Source organism: Hemibagrus wyckioides, linkage group LG02, assembly GCF_019097595.1.
Source record: "Hemibagrus wyckioides isolate EC202008001 linkage group LG02, SWU_Hwy_1.0, whole genome shotgun sequence".
NCBI lineage: Eukaryota > Metazoa > Chordata > Actinopteri > Siluriformes > Bagridae > Hemibagrus > Hemibagrus wyckioides.
This window is the reverse complement of record NC_080711.1, coordinates 20,775,967-20,803,860: the sequence shown is the minus strand read 5'-3', so window position 1 is coordinate 20,803,860 and position 27,894 is coordinate 20,775,967. Positions and strand designations below refer to the sequence as shown.

General features: G+C 37.7%; 2 pseudogenes and 4 gene segments (V, D, J or C); all 6 read right to left on the bottom strand.

Moving 5' to 3' along the window:
- Positions 1-8,453: 8,453 nt before the first annotated feature.
- Positions 8,454-8,943, bottom strand: LOC131370406 (immunoglobulin heavy variable 1-69-2-like). The segment is given in 2 exon segments: positions 8,454-8,800; positions 8,892-8,943. Coding segments are annotated over 2 exon segments (399 nt in total).
- Positions 8,944-10,856: 1,913 nt separating this feature from the next.
- Positions 10,857-11,450, bottom strand: LOC131363817 (Ig heavy chain V region 914-like). The segment is given in 2 exon segments: positions 10,857-11,195; positions 11,287-11,450. Coding segments are annotated over 2 exon segments (360 nt in total).
- Positions 11,451-11,634: 184 nt separating this feature from the next.
- LOC131370389 (Ig heavy chain V region 5A-like) lies at positions 11,635-14,194 on the bottom strand (annotated as a pseudogene).
- An 8,377-nt stretch (positions 14,195-22,571) lies between these two features.
- Positions 22,572-23,014, bottom strand: LOC131342955 (immunoglobulin heavy variable 3-7-like; annotated as a pseudogene).
- Positions 23,015-23,926: 912 nt separating this feature from the next.
- Positions 23,927-24,363, bottom strand: LOC131342466 (immunoglobulin heavy variable 4-39-like; the record flags this gene model as incomplete). The annotated part of the segment is given in 2 exon segments: positions 23,927-24,237; positions 24,321-24,363. Coding segments are annotated over 2 exon segments (354 nt in total), but the record flags the coding sequence as incomplete, so codon positions are not given.
- A 1,858-nt stretch (positions 24,364-26,221) lies between these two features.
- On the bottom strand, positions 26,222-27,367 carry LOC131370370 (Ig heavy chain V region 914-like). The segment is given in 3 exon segments: positions 26,222-26,227; positions 26,877-27,193; positions 27,287-27,367. Coding segments are annotated over 3 exon segments (366 nt in total).
- Between the last annotated feature and the right edge of the window lie 527 nt (positions 27,368-27,894).

Sequence of the window (27,894 nt, the reverse complement as noted above, 5' to 3'; positions counted from 1 at the left end):
AATACAGTGCGCACACACACACGCACACACACCTGTTAGAAATGAACAGCTAATATATTTTAAATTGTTGTATATAGTATTTTATCTGTACTACTTTTTACTGACACATACCTCTGTGACTACTGTAACTTCACGAATAAAAAAGTGATACAAGCTGATTAAATGGTTCATATCATGAGATATGAGTTCATAGAGTTCACTGCATGTGAGAGTTAAATGTAAATTACTGTAAACTAACTCAAACATTCTGAGTGGCTACAAGCGTCGTCTTTAAAAGAAATTCCCAAGAGGAGGATTATCCAGCGAGAATTACTTCATATTTGGATTTACAAGCATGGACAGTGACAAGGCCAAACAAAAACAAAAACAAAAACAAAAACAAAAAGGTCGAGAAACATTTCACTGAAAAATGTCTGAAATATAAAATTACCAGAATGACAGCTGACTTCTGAGGGTCAAGGCTGGTGCTCCGGAGCTGGATATTTATCTCAGTGACCTGAATAAAGCACAAAGATTAAAATTTGCTGTTTCAACCAAAAGTATCTTAAGAATACACTAAAAATAACAGAAATATAAAATTACCAGGGCATCAGCTGACATCTGAGGGTCGTGTTCAGAGCAAAGGAGCTGGACGCTTGGATCAGTGACCTTAATACACACACACACACACACACCAGTTAAAAATGAAAAACTAATATATTTGATATTGTAGTATATAATATATTAATCCTAGTCCTTTTTTCCTGACACATACCTCGGTGGTCTCGGCTTCCTCCACATCATCAACAACAGATCCTGGAAAACATTTGACACATTTAACCACATCAGTATGTCACGGAGATGACAAATTTCATCAGTGGAAGCTGACATTCATGTAGGAAAGAAAATATTTCAAGAAGACACTCTCTCATCCCCTTCATGTCTTTAATCAGAGTGTTATATTAGTGATCAGTAAGGAGAAACGAGTCTTATTGAAGAGGAAGAGAAATAAAAAGGCGAGTTGGTGAGGGACTGACTCTTTACAGCTGCTACAATGATGCGCTAACAGGAACTCACTCATTACCACAACATTCACTCTAACTATTAACACATCAGAAGAAACAATGCCGAGACCAAGAAGAGAAATAAAACACTTCAACGAGAATAATAATAATAATAATAATAATAATAATAATCCCGGTGCTAACAGTAACTCCACTTCATGTCAGGCTTCGTGACTCCGCCCTGTACTTGATTATTTTCATAAAACTTCAAGACTATTTCTAAAAGTCTAAAAGTCATGATGTTGTGCCTCGAAATGTTTTAATCCACAAAATAATCACTTATAGTTTAAAATGCTCTTGATATGAGCCATGTAGCATCGCCGGCTAATGTTAGCGCCTTAGCTTTCGACTAGCTCTGTTAGCTAAACTACACAGGAGATTTGATCCTGTTTGTCCTCTGTACCGATGAAAGTCATTCATTTTCCACACACACTCTCTCTGTAAGTTCTAAAGCGATTAGAAACACACAGACTGAGTAAAAAGTGAGCTTTTCTCACCGTGAGCAGCTTGAAGTTCAGCAGCTTGAAGATCGCTGCTCCTCTTCAGCCAGCGATACGCGCAGTATCCCGCGGAGGTGAGCGCGAGCATCCCGGCGGCGCAGGCCAGGCCCCGGCCTGTCCATCTACCTAGGAAGGGAAGATACTTACCTAAATCCATCATTTCTCTCCAAGAAAATCTGCTGTTTATCCTTGAAATATCTCCAGGTAATCCGCAGTGTCGCTGTCTCCGTCGTTTTCTTTTGAAATCTCTTTTAAAAGCCTTCTAGATGACGCAAGCACGCGCTCTGGACTTTTAAATGAAAACAACAAAAAGGGGCGGGACTTTCAAAAAACTTCAACATGGCGCGTTATATTCTTAATATTTTTATTTAAGCATTATTTAAGGTTATAATGCATGATGAATGTGTTTCGATAAAATCTGATAATAAATGGTTAATAAATACACTTTCCTGTCATAACAGCTTGTCCTATTCACTTATATCAGGAGGCAGTAGAGGGCGCCGCTGTGATTTGTATACAGACACGTCAATTCCTCCACCATGTTGGAAAGGTCGACGTTCTGTTGGAAACCAGCGGAGGTTTTGTATGCAGTTTGCTGTTTTTAGATTAGTTTTTCTCTTAACAGCTTGCTTTTAATTACAGGAGGATTTTTCTGCTTAGTTATTTTAGCTGTCAGACTTCTCAGAGGCCAAACACTTAAAAACAACACCAAAACTGGGGTGTTTTTGAGTGAGCTCAGCTTCCCAAAAAGAAAGCTGCATGTTTAATGTAACTTAATTCCACAATATATTTTTTTTTAAGTCTTCATTTAAATAGTTTAAAGTAGATCCCAGAAGAGCTATTAAACAATAGTCAAATCCTATGGCGCTACCTGAAGAACGATAGTCAATTGCATGTTCGTTTTTATTCATTTAATTATTGTATATTATGATTTAATTATTATTCACTTCAACATGCCGAATTTAACTTTCACAGATTTTCGACTACAGAAGCCTCAAAAATCTCGTAAGGCCATGGCAGTTTTCCAGCACAGGTGTGTGGCCCTCTGCAGCTGGGGACAGACCTGCTTCTCAGCAGAAGGTATGCATAGAAAAGACATGAAGCCATAACATGAAATCTATAGGCTGCGTGCCAACTGACAGTGTTTTTTTAATGTTACAGATAAGTAAATGTCCAGTGCAGGCCTGTGGACACTCATCACTTTTTTTCAGATTCTACCACTTAAGTTATTGAGGAGAATTTGGTATGTAAATATCTCAGTATATTATATCTGAAATATCTCACCTAAACTCTTTACCCATTGCTTAAATTCTACTGCCATATATGTAGACTGCTAATGATTATTTTTTTCATCATGTTGTTTTAGGCATACTGGCACAAGCCAGTGCTGTTCCCAATGGGCCCAGCATTTCTATCAAGCATGGTCCCCACACCGAACCCACATTCGGACCCTGGACATGGACCCTGGAGCCTTAGCAACCAGCACTCCCCAGCCCAGCAGCACTCCAGCGCCTGTCTGATCCAAGCCATCCAGTAGCTACTAATGTCTAATCCAGAGGCTGTGCAGGTCAGTTTATGAGACTGATCAGGTTTGATGATCACTGGATCAGACTCGGTCAGTGTCTGACTCCAGGAATCTGCAAGAACACACAAAGTAAAAATAAAAGTATGAAAAATATATCAATATTTTTGCCTATATGAAATAAATAATACTAACATTGAATGAAGATTGCTAGAGTAAAGTAACTCAAAACACTGCCTAGTCCCATTTCAAAGAATTAAAATGATTCCTGCTGCTGTAAATGAACACAAACTGCTGGTATGTTGTTGGGCTGAATGTTTCAGCATAAATGGTTCAAATACAGGATTTCATTTGCATGACACGCCCACTAGAGATATAAAAACATTCACAGAGGAACAGCTGAGATGAGAAAAAGCTTCCTGTAAGACTGAGTGTTTCATGCTGTCAGGTTCATCACTGCTCTTTACTCATTAGATCTTTTTAATCCATCACTGTGTATCACTGTAACTGAAGCTGAGTGTGTAATAATGAGCAGTTAAAGATGGTTTCATTCACACAGACTGCCCTCTCAAGGCAACAACCATTAGAAACTAGGTCTTTTATCTAAAATACAACAGAAGCAGAAGAGCTCAGTGACAGATTGAGTCAGGAATAAAACACATGGAGGCATGATATAGGAAACTAATCAATGACAGGGTGATGGGATACAGTAGCATGTGTGTACATGTTTTGTTCCTCTAATACCTCTCTCTGTGTCGTGTATTGAATCAAAATTATTGGAGGAATTATTGTGAGTATCATTTGAACTCAGTTATCTGAAGTAAAAACTGCTTTCAAAATGTAAAACAGATGGAATGTTACCTGGACATTCAGATGCTTTTCATTTCAAACAGCAACATTTTCATAATAATTATGAACTGAGCAAACGTTTATTATAGTTTTTGTTAAATAATTATCTATATATCTAGGCTGAAGTGTTTGTAATTGGGGGATTAGTTAATCAGTAAAATGTAGTTGTTATTTAATTAGAAAAGTGAATTGTGATGAGGCTTTTGTGCAGCACTGCAGCTTGTTGTGAGGATGTGTGTAACATGTCTCATAAGATTTTTATAAGAGGAATCCACTATTCTGTCTCACTGTCACGAGCGCAATAATACACAGCTGTGTCTTCAGTCTGCATGTTCTGTCCCTGTAAGGTCACAGTGTTACTGGAAGTGTCTCGAGAGATGACAAACTTGTCTTTAAGTGAACCTTTCTAATGAATATCTCCATTATAATAAATGCTGTTGATCCATTCTAAAGCTTTTCCTGCAGGTTGTCGAATCCAAGCTGTTCCATAGTGGCTGCTGCTGTCAGTGATAGAAGCTCCAGACACTTTACAGGTGATGGTTAAAGTCTCTCCTGGCTTTATAAGCAGTGAGTCTGGCTGGATGAGCTCAGTAGCACAGAACACATCTGTGAAAAGAGAAAAAGAAAAGGTTGACATGTTGAACTGAAAGGATCAGATGAAATAATAAAGCTTCAATCCAAACACTCACAGGGGGCGAGAGCCAGCAGCAGCAGTGGAGCTGAAGCTAACATGTTTGTGTTGAAGGAAGACTAATGAGAAGTGTTTCGTCTCTAGATCAGCACGCTGCTAATATTACAAGAGGAGATGCAGATTTGCATAAACATTCCAGAGAGGCTGTGTTGAGTGCAGCTCTGCAGCTGTTAATCACACACACACTGTTTTAATCAATATCAATTTAATGTGGAAAATAATTCACCTGTTGAAAACTGCTCCATTTCCAGTTCCCTCAAATTTATCTGAATCTCTGCCATAATACATGAAAATAATAATAATTAGATAAACAATCCTTTATGTCATTATCAGTCATGTGTAGACTCTAGAGAATTACATTAACACAGAAATGATTCTGCAAATTTCCTGGTTTATGTTTTTGAGAACTTAATAATAATTGCTGTGAATAACTGCTTCTATATTTGACTCTGACATGGTGCAATATTGCAGTGTTTTCTAAACAGCATGAACTACATTTAACATTATAATCAAACTGTTCAATAGAACATGATGTTCATTCTGGTATAGTCTGCACTCTAGAGGCTTTAACTGATGAATCCAGAGAGAAATAGCTGAGAAGATTCTAGATCAGGTGTTTTTAAATTCTGAAGAAGAATTGTAATCTCTAGTGAGCAGAAGACAAAGCTGAAATCTAATATCTATCAACAACTCAACAGTGAAACTGTTCTCTATACTTCATCTTCTTTCTTATTCAAAAGTCTGAAATAATGTGCTTCAAGAAATTGAATCAGCAGGTGATTTGTCTTTTCTAAATGTGAAGGAGTGTGTGAATGTGTAACATGTCCAGGCTGTACACTCAGTGTTCCTGGGATGGACTCTGGAGCCGGCACTCGAATACAAAAAAAAAGATTATTGTAATATAATCAATTGTAAATAAAATATAATTTATCTTTTTAATAACCACAGAACATAATAGATAAATGATAACAGTACATGTGACTTGTTTAAAATAAACTCTGTGAAAATGTTTGTCTGGTTTTAGTACAGCTGCTTCCTCAGCTCCAGTCACTGTGGCTTGTCGGGCACAGTAATAAACTGCAGTGTCCTCTGTCCTCAGACTCTTGGTCTCTAAGTACTGTGTGCTTGCTGAGACGTCTTCTGTTAAGGTGAGCTGGTTCTTCACAGACTCTGCATATATTGCTTGATTATTGCCTGTATTCATCCGGCCAAGCCATTCCAGAGCTTTCCCTGGATTCTGTCGTATCCAGTGTATGTAGTTGCTTGTCATTGAATATCCACTTATCTTACAAGAGATCTTCACAGTTTCTCCAGGTCTCTTTACCACAGCAGGAGACTGGTCCAGTCTGATCTCATCACTGCTGACACCTAGCAGATAAAACATAACAATCAAAGATCATCATCAACACAGTCAAGATATATACACAAAAGAAGTCTCAGGTACCTTTGGTTATCATTATAACAAAGATGTAGTATTGAGTGACCCTCAGCCCCATCATCAACTCTTTGATTCAGTCGTGTGACACAAACTGGAAAGCAACAGGCTGATTTTTTATATAACAGGATGAATTTGCATAAACATCCTTCAGTTGTTAGATTTCATAGTTTCATGAACCCTTCTTGAAAACAAGCGTGCTGCTGCCCCCTACAGATGATTTTTATATTTAGGAGTTTGTAGTAATGATGCTGCAGAAAACATGTACATTTCGTTTGATCTCTAATCAGATTCTGTGCTTTTGAACAGACTTTATGTTTATAAATTTAGGAAATTAACCACTGACCTGAAGTGTACCTGCAGCTGGAATCACAAATAGGAGGAATAAAAGTGTAACTCTCGTGCACAGTTATAATCTGGAAAATAATCTGGAAGATGTCCCCCTCTGAGTGGACACATTACAGGGTGGTTCTGAAGACTTCTCTAATTACCCATTATTACCAAATACTTACAAAACTTTACTAATCTATAAAAATAAAATAAAGAAACTTCTCCAGGCGTGGTTGAGAAGAAGCAACCGGCTTTACTGCAAAAAACAATAACACCAAAATTGGCACTCAAAATACACAGCTTCAGGCCTGATGTGGTCAAGTGCACACCCCCCGTACAAAAACCCCCTCTGTTTGTACTGGTATCTTTACCCCTCCTATTGCTATTGCTACGCCTCCTATTTGTCTCATAAGTGTTTTGACGTAAGGAATTTTTTTCTGCTAATTAATATGCCCTATAATAACAACCCCTCCTTCCCTTTAGTGTTTATCTATACTGATGACCCTGTGGATACCAACTGCTGGCCTTTAAGTCAGGCCTAGGGCTGTTTATCATAGTTCGGCTTTAACAAGTGTTAGTATTTGCTAAAATTTAGGCATTACTAAATACACCATGTATTGTATTTAAGGAATGTATTTATTATTATTGTATCCTATACACTTGTGTACTTGTGCACTTGCTTTGTGAGGATCATTGTGGTTGCCTGGCATTTAATTAATTTCCCCAACTCTTAAGGGATGGTGCTATCCTTATTTACTTACTTGCTTAGTTTTGCTTATTGCCTAGTGGCTAACTTATTTGCTCTGTTTATAGTTTAGTTTTGTTTAGTTTAATTTAGGTTAGTTTGGTCTAGTTTTTAGTTTATTTCCCTCCCATCATTCATGCATATTTCACCTGTACCTCACATCTATGCTCGACTGCCATTCGGTGCTTTTGCCGTTTTTTCACTTGTTTTAGTTATTACCAGCCACTAGAATGGTTCTTTTTTTATACACAGCTTACGGGCCTACATAAGCATCATATCTCTTTAGCTTCTCATCACTCTGTGATGTCCGCCTTTACCGTGCTTCTGCATTATGTTTGTATATTGTGTATGAATTTTGCTTCTAATTTTAACTCTGGTTGTTTTGCACCCTCATGCTGTCATATGAGTCTCATATCTTATTGTTTTCATATCTGTGGCCTGTTATGCCCTTCTTCTCTCCTATGCTCAAGGCATACTCTGTTCCTAGCTCCCTATATAGTTAGTGAGGACATATATACGCAGGCCATGTTGACTGACCTTTCTGACCTGCTTTCCTTTCTCGAATTTGCTAGAAACATGGACATTAGATGAGGTCATTATATATACTATTTTATACTTCTGGTAAACTTTTGTCATGGCTGATAACTCATAATTATATTCCTGAAGCACATATTAAGATAAGTGAGATTAATATATGTAAATCAAAATAAGTAAAGATTAAAATTAAAATTAACTTCAGATAGATATAGAATAGATAAATGATAAGAGTACATGTGACTCGTTCAATATAAACACTGTGTAAAAATGTGTGTTTGGTTTTAGTACAGCTGACTGAGTGTTCAGAAGGTGTTAGTTACATTTCTACAAAAGCTGCTATGACACGGTTTCCAGCTGCAGGGTTTACAGAGAGGCCATAGGTCTCTGTAGTTTCTGTATGTTATGATTTCTGTGCTAGATGAGCCACATAAATGTGTGGTATTGTTGATATGGTGAAGTTGTAGTGTGTTCTGAGCATGCACTAATACACACAGGAGGTTTGTTTTTAATCCTATTAGTCTGTTAGTTTGTTGGGTGAGGAACAGTCAGAACCACATTCACACAGCATGCTGACAGAGCTGCCATTTCTATCATGGGCATTTTTCCACTCTATCCAGGAGTGAAATAATTTAATAAAAAAAAATTGTTAGTATTTTTAGTATGTTTAAAAAAAATGTGGTTTAGCCCACTCCCACTGTGGGTTAAATCCGGGTACAATTAAGAATAATTGGAGTAGTATCTATATACAGGCTGTGTTTATCTGTGTATGAATTACAAGTGAAGAAAATTTAGTTAGTTCAGTTACAATGTGTGTCTGGTTTTAGTACAGCTGTAGTAATAAGCGCAGTAATAAACCCCAGTGTCCTCTGTCCTCAGACTCTTGGCCTCTATGTACTGTGTGCTTTCTGAGACATCTTCAGAGAGGAGAAAATGCCTTTTCATGGAGTCTGCATATGGGGGTTCATCTGTTGTACCAGAGTTCACATATCCAACCCATTCCAGAGCTTTCCCTGGTTTCTGTCGTATCCAGTGCATGTAGTACTCAGTCACATCAAAGCCATGTATCCTACAAGAGATCTTCACAGTTTCTCCAGGTCTCTTTACCACAACAGGAGACTGGTCCAGTCTGATCTCATCACTGCTGACACCTAGCAGATAAAACATAACAATCAAAGGTCATCATCAACACAGTCAAGATATTCTGATGGAAGAAATATACAGTAAAGAAGTCTCAGGTACCTTTGGTTAACATTATAACAAAGATGTAGTATTGAGCAACCATCAGCTCCATCATCAAGCTATTTTATTCAGTTGTGTGAAATGAAGTTGGGGTGAGCAATAGGCTGATTATATATATATATATATATGGGTGAATTTACATGAACATCTTTCAGCTGTTAGATTCCATAATTTCATGAATCCTTCTTGAAAACAAGTGTGCTGCTGATTTTCATATTTAGGAGTTTGTAGTAATGATGCTGCAGAAAACATGTACATATCACGTGATCTCTTGCCAGATTCTGTGCTGCTGAACAGACTCTGTGTTTCTAAATTCAGGAAATTAATCATTTACCTGTAGTGTTCCTGCAGCTGCTATCACAAAGGAGGAATAAAAGCATGAATAGTACAGTATATAGTCACAACTAGTCATCAGAATCATTGTCCTAGAGCTGATTTGCCTCAAGTCAAATAATTAAAGACATCATAATGTAAATGTGATACATAACATGGGGATTATTATTATTAATATTAATAACTGCTAAATTAGATTGGAATAAAGAAGATCTGAGTGCTGAGTGTGAATGGATGTTGTTCTGCATAATAAATGTCTCTGGGGTGCAGCTTCCTGCTGAGGGAATATTTACAGCTCATGAGGACGTGCTTGTGTAAGTTTTTGTACAGCTCTGGAGTCTGTTGTGTCAGTGTGAGTCTCGTGCACAGTAATAAACTGCCGTGTCTTCAGCTTTCAGCATGTTTTTAATGGTGTCTTTAGTGATGGAGAACTGGCCCTGCAGTGACTGAGCGAATGTAGTGCCAGTGCCATAATCAATGTATCCGATCCACTCCAGTCCTTGTCCTGGTTTCTGACGGATCCAGTGCAAGTAGTAGCTGCTCATTGAGAATCCAGAGACAGTACAGGACAGAGTGACCGACTCTCCAGGTCTCTTCACCACAGAAGCAGAGGAGGTCAGGGACTGTCCATAAGAATCTGGAAGAGAAGAGTAGAACTAGGTAATGTTATTTTATAATGATATAATGCTATTAGTCACAACAGAAAAAAACATAAACTTACATGAAATGAGTATCAGTAAAATACACTGTCCTAAAATCATCCTTCTCTGAGTTCTCACCCAGATTTAAAGTGTATGGGAGTGTTATCTATCACAGAGCTCACTGGAAACTAGAGCAGTCAAGAACATGCTGTTTATACACGACTCTATTTGAATAGGGAGTGTCCATGACCACTATGGAGGTGTTCAATCCACAACCACATGCTGCTCACTGTATAGATGAGTGGATGATTATAAGGTTCTGTGTAGAAAAGCAACAACTAAATGTTTCACTCTCACTATTTATTAGAATCGGAGAAGCCGTAATTATCCACTTTACTTTAGATCATTTTTAGTATTACTTTCTCTGAAAGAAAAAAAAATTCACATGCAGAGAAATTCACATTTCGTATAAAGGTTTAATCAGGCATTTATTTGTATAAAATTAGACAATAGATCAACACAGGGTACTAAGACACTTTATGTAATGATTGTGTGGTTGAGTTTGTACAGACTGCCCTCTAGAGGCATAAAATTCCTCTTTTCAAATGAACAATAACTAGAATGAGTTATTTATGAGAAAAAGATTATAATCTTCTGGCTGTCAATAAAAAAACATCTGACTTGGAGCAGCAAAAAAACATAAAGTAGGAATTCAGAAGTGGAGCATTTTTATCAGCACAGTTTAAAAGAGAGAGAAAGCACTCAGATACAGTATCAGTGGTAAAAATAGTAAATCTATTGGTTTAAATAATTAATCAATTTGGAAATCAATATTAGTTAAGATATTTTAAAGAAATATTTAGAACAATCCAGTAAAAATCAGCAAGTGGTAACAGGTCAGTCAGAGAGAATGAAAATATTTTGGTTCTTTGACCTCCATGAATCCACAGCTTCTGAAAATGTGGGTTTGTCATGTGACTATAGCAAGTATGTGTTTTTGTACTGATGTCTAAGGGGAAGTATCACTGTGTGTCACGGGCGCAGTAATAAACTGCAGTGTCTTCTGTCCTCATGCTGTTCATCTGCAGATACACCTGCTTCTTACTGTTGTCTCTGGAGATGGTGAAGCGGCCCTTAATAGCGCTGGAGTAATATATGCTACCACCGTGGATAGTTGCAAGAAATTCCAGCCCTTTTCCAGGCGCCTGTCTGATCCAAGCCATCCAGTAGCTACTAAAGTCAAATCCAGAGGCTGTGCAGGTCAGTTTATGAGACTGATCAGGTTTGATGATCACTGGATCAGACTCGATCAGTGTCTGACTGCAGGAATCTGCAAGAACACACAAAGATATTTTTATGTTAAAAAAAAGAAAGCAAAAAAATCCTTAAAATCTTTATAATAAATAAATAATAATACTAACGTCGAATGAAGATTGCTAGAGTAAAGTAACTCAAAACACTGCCTAGTCCCATCTCAAAGAATTAAAATGATTCCTGCTGCTGTAAATGAACACAAACTGCTGGTATGTTGTTGGGCTGAATGTTTCAGCATAAATGGTTCAAATGCAGGATTTCGTTTGCATGACACGCCCACTAGAGATATAAAAACATTCACAGAGGAACAGCTGAGATGAGAAAAAGCTTCCTGTAAGACTCTGGGTGTGTTTCATGCTGTCAGGTTCATCATTGCTCTTTACTCATTAGATCTCATGATTTTTTAATCCATCACTGTGTATCACTGTAACACCCAGAAGAACATTCTGGTCTGTTCAGAAACTGTTGTTTTTCCTCTGTGTGTCTAATGGACACTAAAATTAATTAAATAAACAATTCAGGTCACAAATCATCACTGATTCATTCACTCCGAAGCTCATGCTAACAATTTGTCTGTTATTAAATCTTTGTGAATGATGAAATAATTTAAAGCATCTGCTTCTCTTTTTTCCCTTTTTTTCCCAATTTGGATGCAAGTCACAAAGACATTAAAGTATTCAATTAAACAATTAATCTGTAAAACTCAAACTTAGCAGTGGTTTCAGAAAAGTGTTGATGAACGATGGATAAAGGAGGATGTAATGTATTTTTTTTTATATTTATTTTTTGTTTATTTGTACTGTATTTTATTTTTATGTCACGTGTAATCTCAGGTAATATGTAATTCAAATAATCCTAAATTATGAAAAATAAATCAGATGTTTGTCTGATAATGATTTGTACTGAATGAGTCTTATAGTGAATACAGTTTATGGATTCTTTTTTTTTTTTTCACTTTATTTGTTAAACTCTGCTGCCTCCTTCAGTTGTTTCAATTATTGCACCTCACACTGTGAGAACAGACTGTGTGTTAAACACAACACACTGCTGGAAACATGCTGTATTATTCCTGAATCCACTCAGTAAACACTGATTCCATCTGCTGGTTAAAATCCTGTAAATTGAAGGGATTAATAATGGTTTAGAATGAACACTCTTTCAGTAATGTTTTATTATTTATTTAAAAATGACTTTGTGTGACTGTGTTTTAAAATGCTGCAAACGATTCTGTCTTCATTCCAAAGGAAGAAAGTGAAAGTGTGACTGAGATGATTTATTAGTTGCATTGAGAGGATGTGTAACATGTCTCATAAGGTTTTTGTAAGAGGAATCCACTATTCTGTCTCACTGTGTGTGACGAGCGCAGTAATACACAGCTGTGTCTTCAGTCTGCATGTTCTGTCCTCCAATTGTTATTGTGTTAGTAGAAGTGTCTCTGGAGATGCTGAACTTATTTTTCAGTTTGTCACTGTAAGCTGTACTCCCACCACTACGGATGTATCCAATCCACTCCAGAGCTTTTCCTGCAGGTTGTCGGATCCAAGCTGTAGTATAGCTCGTAACTGAATATGAAACCTTGCAGTGGATGGAGAGACTCTGGCCTGGCTGGACTGTCATGGAAGCAGGCTGAGTCAGTTCCACACCATGTACATCTGTGGAGGAAAACACATGGTGATATCTCACACAATATCTGCTGCACCTTTATTCTTCATCTAGTAAATGAATGAATTTGATAAAGCACTCACAAGAAGCAGCTGCCAGCAGGAGCAGTAGAGATGTAGAGAACATGGTGTGTGTTGTTTGTACTGGAGTCTTCTCTGTTCTCCAAAGTTTAACAGACACCATCACATCATATAAATAGAGTGAGATCCAGCTCTGATGCTTGGATTTGCTTATCTGCTGATGATGGGAGGAGAATGTATCTGCAATGTATTTAAATCATGAGGAGGAGATTCATCTGATGGAGGATATGTGGGTTTATAGTGGGGAGAAAGACTTCTTTATAAACCTACCTCAAAACAAGATTTTATATTTGGAACATTTTCTTCTTCCCACAATCTTCATGCTTTTTTATCCATCCATTATATGCTTTCAATCTGTATATAATGTGATTAGGATTTGACAACTTTGACAATTATTTTCTATGATTGATGATACTGGGATCATGATAATAGAAAAAATCTACCTCTCTGAAGTCATGAAAAAATGCTCTCACACGTTCTCACACATTTTTAATTTAAACAATATTTGAGAAAGTGTGAGAGCATTACACATGATCTCACATTCTAATTTGTCAAGGTGATTATTGTTAGTCAAAGACACTACACTAGATAAAGTTCTGGATAGTGATATGACTATAATAGTGTTTATGATGTGGAGCAATATTACAGATAAAATATTATGGTTTTAAATCAACACTATTGACTAAAAAATAACTGGATTGAAACACTTTCTTCTCATTTGTGGTATATTTTGTGTTATTTTGACTTCTATAGATCAGTGTTGTGTCTTTTGGACATTCTGTTATAATGAACACTGGATGAGGAGTTTTTGTACAGGGATGTTGTTTGTCTCATTGTGGTGACAAACGCAGTAATACACAGCTGTGTCTTCAGTCTGCATGTTCTGTCCTGTTAATGTCACTGTGCTGCTGGACGTGTCTCTGGAAATCTGAAACCTACTTTTCTCACTGTAGTAAATGTTTTTTCTCACTGTAGTAAATGTTACCGCTACCACATATACATCCGATCCACTCCAGAGTTTTTCCTGCAGGTTGTCGTATCCAGTTTCTATATCCAGACACTTTACAGGTCAGAGTCAGTGACTGACCAGGAGTTAATACTGTGGATCCGGTCTGGATCAGCTCAACACAGTGAACACCTGTTAAAGAAAAGTTATTTTAATGATGGAAAAGCGAAAAGCTTTAAGGAACCAAAACTGTATTACAGGTCAAATGTAAAAACACTTACAGTGTACGGCTGCCAGCAGCAGCAGCAGTAGGGATGTAGAGATCATGGTGTGTGTTGAAGCAGAAGAAGTAAAAGCTCTTGGTCTTTGTTGCTTAAATATTGTATCCACAGACTCGGGAGACAGAGAGAATCCAAAATCTCCTCTTTATTTCTTTAAATATCTGAGGTTGCAGAGGAAGAAACGAAACACAAACAAACTCAGGCAAATAGGTAGGCAGGTAACATAACATAGGCAACAGGAAACGCAGGCAGACAGAACTGAAACACGCACGTCACTACTAAATAGTGTTAATACTCACCGCTGTCCTCGGCGAGTAAGTGCTTTAAATATGTGCTGTGAGAGAGTGCAGGTTGAGGTGATTAAAAGGTCAGGTGATTGTGAGCACGGGAGCGTGGTTGAGGTTGGCGTGCCCATGACCGTAAACACCCCCCCCCCACGGGCGTCTCCAGACGTCCAAGAGCAACGACGGGGGCGAACGTGGCCTCTGGGAGCAGGTGGATCTGGGCAGTGCTGATGGAACTCGGCGAGCAGCGCTGGATCGAGGATGTTCCCTCAGTCCACCCAAGATCTTTCCTCGGGACCATACCCCTCCCAGTCGATTAGATATTGCAGACAGCCGCCACGTCGCCTGGAGTTCATAACCTCTCGGACCTGGTAGACAGAGCTGTCTGCGTCGATCTCGGGCGGCGACGAGATCTCGGGCTCTGTGGGAGGAGAGAGAACAGGGTTAGAATAAGGTTTGAGAAGAGAAACATGGAACGTGGGAGAGATCCGGTAGCGCGCAGGGAGGACGAGCTCATACAAGACGTCATTAATACGCCTCCAGACATCGAAGGGACCGATGTAGCGGGGACTAAGCTTTCTACAGGGGAGTTTGAGGCGGAGGTCCCGCGTAAAAGCCAGACTCGATCGCCCGGCAGGTATTGGTTCCAATCATGTTGGTGGTCACGGCAGTACGCTCTGAGGTATGCTCTCTAACCCTAGTGCCCAATCTCTTGGATCTTTCTCTCCGTTTGGCCGTTAGATTGCAGATGGTAACCTGAAGATAAGCTCACTGATACCCCTAGCTGTTTTAGGAACCCACGCCACACCCTGGAGGTGAATTGGGGCCCTCTGTCCGAAACAATGTCCTCAGGGATGCCAAAATGTTTGAACACTTGGTGGAAGAGGGCTTTAGCTGTCTCCATGGCTGTGGGGAGGCCCTTAAGGGGTATGAGCTTGCATGCCTTAGAGAACCGATCTACCACAACGAGGATGGTGGTGAAGCCGTCTGATTTGGGTAGATCGCTGATGAAGTCAACTCCTAGGTGAGACCATGGTCGGTGGGGAATCGGGAGTGGCATGAGTTTCCCTTCCGGTAGATGGCGCGGCGTGGAAATGACGGCGCAAACGGAGCATCCTTTCATGAACCGGTTAATGTCACTGATCATGTTTGGCCACCAATACCTGTTTTGGAGGAGTGAGACGGTGCGCTGTCTGCCTGGATGGCCAGAGCCTGGTGAAGTGTGTACCAAGTCCAGGAGAGCAAGACGAAGTGATGGTGGAACATACATTTTGTCTTCTGGACCTCCCAGCAGAGCAGGTTCTGCGGTGGTGGTGGCACGAATGTCCTCATCCAGCGCCCAAAGGATGGGACATACAAATAAGTCTGGTGGGAGTACTGGTTCATGTTCCTCTGGTTGGGGGTCCGGTGAGTACATCCGGGAAAGAGCGTCAGCCTTGGTGTTTTTATTGCACTTTATTGTTTTAAAAATAACAAATATAAAATTACCAGGGCATCAGCTGACATCTGAGGGTCGTGTTCAGAGCAAAGGAGCCGGACGCTTGGATCAGTGACCTTAATACACACACAAGTTAAAAATGAAAAACTAATATATTTGATATTGTAGTATATAATATATTAATCCTAGTCCTTTTTTCCTGACACATACCTCGGTGGTCTCGGCTTCCTCCACATCATCAACAACAGATCCTGGAAAACATTTGACACATTTAACCACATCAGTATGTCACGGAGATGACAAATTTCATCAGTGGAAACTGACATTCATGTAGGAAAGAAAATATTTCAAGAAGACACTCTCTCATCCCCTTCATGTCTTTAATCAGAGTGTTATATTAGTGATCAGTAAGGAGAAACGAGTCTTATTGAAGAGGAAGGGAAATAAAAAGGCGAGTTGGTGAGGGACTGACTCTTTACAGCTGCTACAATGATGCGCTAACAGGAACTCACTCATTACCACAACATTCACTCTAACTATTAACACATCAGAAGAAACAATGCCGAGACCAAGAAGAGAAATAAAACACTTCAACGAGAATAATAATAATAATAATAATAATAATAATAATAATAATAATAATAATCCCGGTGCTAACAGTAACTCCGCTTCATGTCAGGCTTCGTGACTCCGCCCTGTACTTGATTATTTTCCTAAAACTTCAAGACTATTTCTAAAAGTCTAAAAGTCATGATGTTGTGCCTCAAAATGTTTTAATCCACAAAATAATCACTTTTATACTTTAAAATGCTCTTGATATGAGCCATGTAGCATCGCCGGCTAATGTTAGCTCAGTCACGCGCCTTAGCTTTCGGCTAGCTCTGTTAGCTAAAGTACACAGGAGATTTGATCCTGTTTGTCCTCTGTACCGATGAAAGTCATTCATTTTCCACACACACTCTCTTTGTAAGTTCTAAAGCGATTAGAAACACACAGACTAAGTAAAAAGTGAGCTTTTCTCACCGTGAGCAGCTTGAAGTTCAGCAGCTTGAAGATCGCTGCTCCTCTTCAGCCAGCGATACGCGCAGTATCCCGCGGAGGTGAGCGCGAGCATCCCGGCGGCGCAGGCCAGGCCCCGGCCTGTCCATCTACCTAGGAAGGGAAGATACTTACCTAAATCCATCATTTCTCTCCAAGAAAATCTGCAGTTTATCCTTGAAATATCTCCAGGTAATCCGCAGTGTCGCTGTCTCCGTCGTTTTCTTTTGAAATCTCTTTTAAAAGCCTTCTAGATGACGCAAGCACGCGCTCTGGACATTTAAATGAAAACCACAAAAAGGGGCGGGACTTTCAAAAAACATCAACATGGCGCATTATATTCTTAATATTTTTATTTAAGCATTATTTAAGGTTATAATGCATGATGAATGTGTTTCGATAAAATCTGATAATAAATGGTTAATACATACACTTTCCTGTCATAACAGCTTGTCCTATTCACTTATATCAGGAGGCAGTAGAGGGCGCCGCTGTGATTTGTATACAGACACGTCAATTCCTCCGCCATGTTGGAAAGGTCGACGTTCTGCTGGAAACCAGCGGAGGTTTTATATGCAGTTTGCTGTTTTTAGATTAGTTTTTCTCTTAACAGCTTGCTTTTAATTACAGGAGGATTTTTCTGCTTAGTTATTTTAGCTGTCAGACTTCTCAGAGGCCAAACACTTAAAAACAACACCAAAACTGGGGTGTTTTTGAGTGAGCTCAGCTTCCCAAAAAGAAAGCTGCATGTTTAATGTAACTTAATTCCACAATATATTTTTTTTTAAGTCTTCATTTAAATAGTTTAAAGTAGATCCCAGAAGAGCTATTAAACAATAGTCAAATCCTATGGCGCTACCTGAAGAACGATAGTCAATTGCATGTTCGTTTTTATTCATTTAATTATTGTATATTATGATTTAATTATTATTCACTTCAACATGCCGAATTTAACTTTCACAGATTTTCGACTACAGAAGCCTCAAAAATCTCGTAAGGCCATGGCAGTTTTCCAGCACAGGTGTGTGGCCCTCTGCAGCTGGGGACAGACCTGCTTCTCAGCAGACAGTATGCATAGAAAAGACATGAATCCATAACATGAAATCTATAGGCTGCGTGCCAACTGACAGTGTTTTTTTAATGTTACAGATAAGTAAATGTCCAGTGCAGGCCTGTGGACACTCATCACTTTTTTTCAGATTCTACCACTTAAGTTATTGAGGAGAATTTGGTATGTAAATATCTCAGTATATTATATCTGAAATATCTCACCTAAACTCTTTACCCATTGCTTAAATTCTACTGCCATATACGTAGACTGCTAATGATTATTTTTTTCATCATGTTGTTTTAGGCATACTGGCGCAAGCCAGTGCTGTTCCCAATGGGCCCAGCATTTCTATCAAGCATGGTCCCCACGCTGAACCCACATTCGGACCCTGGACATGGACCCTGGAGCCTCAGCAACCAGCACTCCCCAGCCCAGCAGCACTCCACCCTACATGATGGTCCATCAGCCAAGCCATGTTCCTCCAACAGCATTTCAACCACCTGTGCCATACATTAGGTGAGTGGAAGGCCGACACTTGCAGAAAGAGTGGTCATTCTAGGACATCAGCAACTGGACATAGCCAGGACATGGCCAGAATTTATTGTCCAGTGACAGAGACGATGACAAAATAGCAGGTGCTCAAAAAATAAAGAAAATATAGATATGTTGCATATAGTGCTTGTATTCTTACAAAGTTCTATGTATATTTTATATTTAAATATTTGATGTTTAAATAGCATTTTTCTTTTTTGTTTATAGTTTAATATATTGCTATTTTATAATTTGTCACTTGTATTTATTGTTAGGGTACATGTGATGTATTATTTGAATTGTATTTGCACATTATCCAAGTCTTTTGTCTTGCACTGTTTCTGTCCTTAGCTCTGTGGTGTTTTGTAATTATATGTTGTTATGTTGTTTATGTAGCACCAGGGTCCTGGAGAAACGTTGTCTCATTTCACTGTATACTGCGTCAGCTATATGTGGTCAAAAGGACAATAAAAGCTTCTTGACTTGACTTGATTTGAATGTATTCTTTGTTTAATCATTATTTATAAGTTTTGGGAGGTTACTGCATATTTAGGTGTGTGCTTTAACATATATATTTAATAATATAAATATTGGTAGTTTTTTGTTTATAGATTTCTATACTTTGTTAATATTTTATAATAATTTAGCACTTATGTATATTGTTATGGTGTGTGTTTTGTGCTGTATTATTCTCATCTATGTAAAAAAAAAAGACAATATTTCTAACAGTAGGTTGTACTGAGAAGCCATATTTTACATATAATTAAATAATCGAAGTCAACAGGAATGTTTCTGTAGACTAACAATTGCCATTTCAAAACTGAATTAAATCATATTAATTAATTTAATCCTTGTCTGAGGTGGGATTCGAACCGGGTCAGTGTGAATTTTTTGTGATTTTTTTGTAAAAAGCACATTTTTTAAAAAAAAATTGCAAAACAGGTGCATATAAATCACACGTGGCACTCTGTCTCTCTTTTGCTTTCTTCCTTTCTTTCTTTTCTTCTCTTTTCTCTCTTTTCTTCTTTCTTCCCCTTCTTCCCCATTTTTTTCCATTCTTCCCCACCCGAAACAGACTATTGTTCCCCAGCTTGTCTTCTGTCTTCATGCTGTTCATCTGCAGATACACCTGCATTTTACTGTTGTCTCTGGAGATGGTGAAGTGACCCTTTACTGCATTAGAGTAATATATGCTACCACTGGTGTGTGAGATAGTTGCAACCCATTCCAGTCCTTTTCCAGGCGCCTGTCTGATCCAAGCCATCCAGTAGCTACTGAAGTCAAGTCCAGAGGCTGTGCAGGTCAGTTTATGAGACTGATCAGGTTTGATGATCACTGGATCAGACTGGATCAGTGTCTGACTGCAGGAATCTGAAATAGAAGAATACAAAAAGATAGGTGTTAAGTTACATAAAAAACAGAAATAATGAAAGAAGATTTTTTTGATAAAAGTGTACAACAATAAAACCAACATTGAATGAAGATTGCTAGAGTAAAGTAACTCAAAACACTGCCTAGTCCCATCTCAAAGAATTAAAATGATTCCTGCTGCTGTAAATGAACACAAACTGCTGGTATGTTGTTGGGCTGAATGTTTCAGCATAAATGGTTCAAATGCAGGATTTCATTTGCATGACACGCCCACTAGAGATATAAAAACATTCACAGAGGAACAGCTGAGATGAGAAAAAGCTTCCTGTAAGACTCTGGGTGTGTTTCATGCTGTCAGGTTCATCACTGCTCTTTACTCATTAGATCTCATGTCTTTTTATTCCATCACTGTGTATCACTGTAACACCCAGAAGAACATTCTGGTCTGTTCAGAAACTTTCATTTTTCATCTGTGAGTCTAATAGAAACAAATTTTAATTAAAGAAATAATTCAGGTCAAAAACCATCACTGACTCGATCAGTCAGGAGCTCATGCAAACAACTTGTCTGTTGTTAAATTTAAAGAATTTACTTCATCTACTTCTTCATCCAGAAGCCTTTGTGAATATGTGTCTAGTATGTCTTAGCCTTCACTGTCTCACATGAACACATAAATATAAACTGTGAACATTTCACACATGCAAAAGAAAATGCTACAGAGTAGGTGTAAATCTCACGTAATATGTAATAATCCTAATTTATGAAAAATAATCAGATATTTGTCTGATAATGAGTGATAGTGAATGAGTCTCATACAGAATGCATTTTGTGGATTCACCTTTTTTCTCAACTTTATTTGTTAAACTCTGCTGCCTCCTTCAGTTATTTAACTTATTGCACCTCACACTGTGAGAACAGACTGTGTGTTAAACACAACACACTGCTGGAAACATGCTGTATTATTCCTGAATCCACTCAGTAAACACTGATTCCATCTGCTGGTTAAAAATCCTGTAAAATTAAGGGATTAATAATAGTTCAGAATGAACACTCTTTCAGTAATGTTTTCTTTTTAAAAAAAAATGAAAAAAGTGAAAGTGTGACTGAGATGATTTATTAGTTGCATTGAGAGGATGTGTGTAACATGTCTCATAAGGTTTTTGTAAGAGGAATCCACTATTCTGTCTCACTGTGTGTAACGAGCGCAGTAATACACAGCTGTGTCTTCAGTCTGCATGTTCTGTCCTCCAATTGTTATTGTGTTAGTAGAAGTGTCTCTGGAGATGCTGAACTTATTTTTCAGTTTGTCACTGTAAGCTGTACTCCCACCACTACTGATGTATCCAATCCACTCCAGAGCTTTTCCTGCAGGTTGTCGGATCCAAGCTGTGTTACTGCCCGTAACTGAATATGAAACCTTGCAGTGGATGGAGAGACTCTGGCCTGGCTGGACTGTCATGGAAGCAGGCTGAGTCAGTTCCACACCATGTACATCTGTGGAGGAAAACACATGGTGATATCTCACACAATATCTGCTGCACCTTTATTCTTCATCTAGTAAATGAATGAATTTGATAAAGCACTCACAAGAAGCAGCTGCCAGCAGGAGCAGTAGAGATGTAGAGAACATGGTGTGTGTTGTTTGTACTGGAGTCTTCTCTGTCACCATCACATCATATAAATAGAGTGAGATCCAGCTCTGATGCTTGGATTTGCTTATCTGCTGATGATGGGAGGAGAATGTATCTGAAATGTATTTAAATCATGAGGAGGAGATTCATCTGATGGAGGATATGTGGGTTTATAATAGAATAGAAGCTTCATCAAACACTTTAATTTCTTTATCAAAAAACTCAAAGCCTATATACATCATAATAATTATTATGTATGCTTGAGGATCCTGGGATTATGAAAATTGATATGTGTAAGCTATAAATTAATCAAAAGTTTAATAATGGTGTTTATTTGTATAAAATAATAAGATAATCAAGATAATCGATTGTCTCGCTTGTTTGACTTCATATAAATTTTCCACAGAAATCAGTGTTTCCATAAATAAGAACCTTATTTACTGATCAGTACAAAACAAGTCAGTAAGAGACTTTATGTAACTGAGTTTAATCTGAGTGTCATGATGCTGGAGTCATAACAGAATGTGAAAAGAGAGATTGCCCAAATGTACAGATGGAAACACATTGAGATGGTTGAGTTTGTACAGACTGCCCTCTAGAGGCACAAAAGACCTGTTTCTAAATGATCCAGATCTAGAAAGAGTCATTTAGGAGAAAAAGATTATCATTTTCTTGCTGTCAAAAAAAAAAAAAATCTCACTTGAAGCAACAATAAAAATGATTGAAGATGGTTTAAAAGAGAGAAAGCACTCAGATACAGTATCAGTGGTTAAATAGTAAATCTAGTGGTTTAACCAATAAGTTAATTGAGAAATCAGTATTAATCTCAAAGATTATAGAACTGAGATCAATTTCCTAGCTTTGTGAACAACAGCTTCCATAATCATTGAGATTAATATTGATTTCTCTGTGACAATGTGAATTTATGCATTATATTTTACATATATTCAGGGAATCAAAAAAAATATTACATCAGGATAAATGTCCAGACAATGTGAGCTTCTCATGTGACTATAGCAAGTATGTGTTTTTGTACTGATGTCTAAGGGGAAGTATCACTGTGTGTCACGAGCGCAGTAATAAACTGCAGTGTCTTCTGTCCTCATGCTGTTCATCTGCAGATACACCTGCTTCTTACTGTTGTCTCTGGAGATGGTGAAGTGGCCCTGAACTGCACTGGAGTAAATCTTTCTACTTTCTATCACTATCATACTCTATAGTTGCAACAAATTCCAGTCCTTTTCCAGGTGCCTGTCTGATCCAAGCCATCCAGTAGTCACCAAAGTTAAATCCAGAGGCTGTGCAGGTCAGTTTATGAGACTGATCAAGTTTGATGATCACTGGATCAGACTCGATCAGTGTCTGACTGCAAGAATCTACAAGAACACACAAAGATAGGTGTTAAAGGTAAAAAAGAAGAAAATAAATGCATAAAATGTTTATCTGTATGAAATAAATAATAATACTAACATTGAATGAAGATTGCTAGAGTAAAGTAACTCAAAACACTGCCTAGTCCCATCTCAAAGAATTAAAATGATTCCTGCTGCTGTAAATGAACACAAACTGCTGGTATGTTGTTGGGCTGAATGTTTCAGCATAAATGGTTCAAATGCAGGATTTCATTTGCATGACACGCCCACTAGAGATATAAAAACATTCACAGAGGAACAGCTGAGATGAGAAAAAGCTTCCTGTAAGACTCTGGGTGTGTTTCATGCTGTCAGGTTCATCACTGCTCTTTACTCATTACATCTCATGTCTTTTTAATCCATCACTGTGTATCACTGTAACTGAAGCTGAGTGTGTATTAATGAGCAGTTAAAGATGGTTTCATTCACACAGACTGCCCTCTCAATGCAACAAACATTAGAAACTAGGTCTTTTATCTAAAATACAACAGAAGCAGAAGAGCTCAGTGACAGATTGAGTCAGGAATAAAACACTTGGAGGCATGATATAGGAAACTAATCAATGACAGGGTGATGGGATACAGTAGCATGTGTGGACGTGTTTTGTTCCTCTAATACCTCTCTCTGTGTCGTGTATTGAATCTAAATTATTGGAGGAATTATTGTGAGTATCATTTGAACTCAGTTATCTGAAGTAAAAACTGCTTTCAAAAATGTAAAACAGATGGAATGTTACCTGGATATTCAGATGCTTTTCATTTCAAACAGCAACATTTTCATAATAATTATGAACTGAGCAAACATTTATAATAGTTTTTGTTAAATAATTATCTATACATTTAGGCTGAAGTGTTTTTAATTGGGGGATTAGTTAATCAGTAGTTGTAGTTGTTGTTTAATTAGAAAAGTGAATTGTGATGAGGCTTTTGTGCAGCACTGCAGCTTGTTGTGAGGATGTGTGTAACATGTCTCATAAGGTTTTTGTAAGAGGAATCCACTATTCTGTCTCACTGTGAGTCACGAGCGCAGTAATACACAGCTGTGTCTTCAGTCTGCATGTTCTGTCCCCGTAAGGTCACAGTGTTACTGGAAGTGTCTCGAGAGACGACAAACTTGTCTTTAAGTGAATCTTTCTTATAAATATCACCATTATAATAAATTATATTGATCCATTCTAAAGCTTTTCCTGCAGGTTGTCGAATCCAAGCTGTTCCATAGTGGCTGCTGCTATCAGTGATAGAAGCTCCAGACACTTTACAGGTGATGGTTAAAGTCTCTCCTGGCTTTATAAGCAGTGAGTCTGGCTGGATGAGCTCAGTAGCACAGAACACATCTGTGAAAAGAGAAAAAGAAAAGGTTGACATGTCCAACTGAAGGGATCAGATGAAATAATAAAGCTTCAATCCAAGCACTCACAGGGGGCGAGAGCCAGCAGCAGCAGTGGAGCTGAAGCTAACATGTTTGTGTTGAAGGAAGACTAATGAGAAGTGTTTCCTCTCTAGATCAGCACGCTGCTAATATTACAAGAGGAGATGCAGATTTGCATAAACATTCCAGAGAGGCTGTGTTGAGTGCAGCTCTGCAGCTGTTAATCACACTCACACCCTGTTTTAATCAATATCAATTTAATGTGGAAAATAATTCACCTGTTGAATACTGCTCCATTTCCAGTTCCCTCAAATTCATCTGAATCTCTGCCATAATACATGAAAATAATAATAATTAGATAAACAATATTTTATATCATTATCAGTCATGTGTAGGCTGCACTCTAGAGAATTACATTAACAAAGAAATTATTCTCATGTCCACAAATTTCCTTGTTTCTGTTTCTGAGAAGTTGTTAAAATAACAATGTGAGTAACTGCTTCTATATTTGACTCTGACATGGTGAAATATTGCAGTGTTTTCTGAACAGTATGAACTACATTTAACATTATAATCAAACCGTTCAATAGAACATGATGTTCATTCTGGTATAGTCTGCCCTCTAGAGGCTTTAACTGATGAATCCAGAGAGAAATAGCTGAGAAGATTCTAGATCAGGTGTTTTTAAATTCTGAAGAAGAATTGTAATCTCTAGTGAACAGAAGGCAAAGCTGAAATCTAATATCTATCAACAACTCAACAGTGAAACTATTCTCTATACTTAATCTACTTTATTATTCAAAAGTTTAAAATGATCTTCTTCAAGAAATTGAATCAGGAATCCTCATAGGCCCATGGTTACTGTTGTAGATAGGACATTATTTACACTTACATTATTTACTGTCCAGTGTCACCCAAATGAGGATGGGTTCCCTTCTGAGTCTGGTTCCTCTCAAGGTTTCTTCCTCATTTCATCACATGGAGTTTTTCCTTACCATTGTCGCCTCAGGCTTGCTTATTAGGGATAAATAGGGATAAAATAGTTTAATAATTTCATTTAATATTTCTTTTTTTTCTCCTTTCTGTTTCTCTACTTTTGTAAAGCTGCTTTGAGACAATGTTCATTGTAAAAAGCGCTATGCAAATAAATTGAATTGAAAAATTATCTTCTAATAACATTATAAATATTGAAACAGTTTACATCTAATACACTAAGAAAAGAGTTAAAATCTAATTTGTAATTTTAATTATTACCATTTATTTGAGATAACATTTGAAATAATAAATGAAGAAAAAAAAAATTATTACTAAATATCAACTAAGTAAACACTTGTATTATTTTTTGATAAATGCTGATCTAGTTGTTTAAGCTGAGTTTATGATAATGTGGGGATTAGTTACTGTGTAAAATGTAGTTGTGACGGTGGCTGATATTTCTCTATATGTAGCTGTAAGGTGAACATTTTGCATATTCATTTACCTATTGTTTTGCTGGTCTTCTACATGTTTTTATAACCACAGTGAAAAATGTTCTTTGGTGCTTAAGTTACTTTATATTTATTTAAAACTGAATAAGCAACTTAAATTTAGTATATAAATGACTTTCAACCTCTAAACTGTAACACCCAGAAGAACATTCTGGTTTGTTCAGAAACTGTCATTTTTTCTTCTGTGTGTTTAAAATAAACTGAAATTAATTAAAGAAATAATTCAGGTCACAAATCATCACTGATTCATTTAGTCAGGAGCTCATGCCAACAACTTGTCTGTTATTAAATCTTTGTGAATGATGGAATAATTTTAAGTATCTGCTTCTCTTTTTTTACTTATCCGTTTCAAATAAACCACATGGAGGAAAACCCTTTACCCAGTAGACATTGAGAGGAGTTCTCTAAAATGTTTTAGTCTTCAATGTTTCACATAAACCCATAATATGAAATGTTAACATTTTAAACCTGCAAAAGAAATTAAAGCATTCACTTAATCAATTAATCTGAAAAGCTCAAATCTAGCAGAGGTTTCACATCATCATGATAATGACTGAGGGACGAAGTAGGATAGAATGTATTTTTTTATTTTGTTTTCATAAAATGCTTCATATCTGGTGTAAATATGGTCATATGTAGCACAAATCATCCTAAATTATGAAAAATCAATACGTGTCTGATAATGAGTGATAGTGAATGAGTCTCATACAGAATGCAGTTTGTGGATTCACTTTTTTCACTTTATTTGTTAAACTCTGCTGCCTCCTTCAGTTGTTTCAATTATTGCACCTCACACTGTGAGAACAGACTGTGTGTTAAACACAACACACTGCTGGAAACATGCTGTATTATTCCTGAATCCACTCAGTAAACACTGATTCAACTGTTGGATAAAAATGTAAAATAAAGAATTAATAAAGGTTCAGAATGAACACTCTTTCAATAATGTTTTCTTTTTTTATTTGAAAATTACTTTGTGTGACTGTTTTAAAATGCTGAAAATGATCACAACTTCATTCCAGTGAAAGAAAGTGAAAGTGTGACTGAGATGATTTATTAGTTGCATTGAGAGGATGTGTGTAACATGTCTCATAAGGTTTTTGTAAGAGGAATCCACTATTCTGTCCCACTGTGTGTAACGAGCGCAGTAATACACAGCTGTGTCTTCAGTCTGCATGTTCTGTCCTCCAATTGTTATTGTGTTAGTAGAAGTGTCTCTGGAGATGCTGAACTTATTTTTCAGTTTCTCACTGTAAGCTGTATCCCCATCACTATCGATGTCTCCAATCCACTCCAGAGCTTTTCCTGCAGGTTGTCGTATCCAAGCTGTTTCATAGCTTTCAACTGAATATGAAACCTTGCAGTGGATGGAGAGACTCTGGCCTGGCTGGACTGTCATGGAAGCAGGCTGAGTCAGTTCCTCACCATGTACATCTGTGGAGGAAAACACATGGTGATATCTCACACAATATCTGCTGCACCTTTATTCTTCATCTAGTAAATGAATGAATTTGATAAAGCACTCACAAGAAGCAGCTGCCAGCAGGAGCAGTAGAGATGTAGAGAACATGGTGTGTGTTGTTTGTACTGGAGTCTTTTCTGTTCTCCAAAGTTTAACAGACACCATCACATCATATAAATAGAGTGAGATCCAGCTCTGATGCTTGGATTTGCTTATCTGCTGATGATGGGAGGAGAATGTATCTGAAATGTATTTAAATCATGAGGAGGAGATTCATCTGATGGAGGATATGTGGGTTTATAACAGGCGAAAAACTATTTTGTTTAAAAGTCTTTTTTATGAATTTAATAAACCCCAATTACAAAAAGATTTTATATTTGGAACTTTCTCTTTTAACCACAATGTTCATTTTTATAAATAATCTGAATGAATGTCGCTTTTGTGCACAGTAATACACAGCTGTATCTCTGTCTGAAAGTTTTGCCCCTTTAAAAACACTGTGCTGCTGGAGACGTATGCCAGGCCCAAATCTGGCCCACACAGTGCACTTACACTCGGCCCACATACCACAAAGAATGATCACCCTTGGGTGGCCCATATCTGGTTTGCCACAGGTGGGCCACGCATGGGCCAGCACAAGGCCAGCACTGGGCCACACTGTTTGCTCAGAACA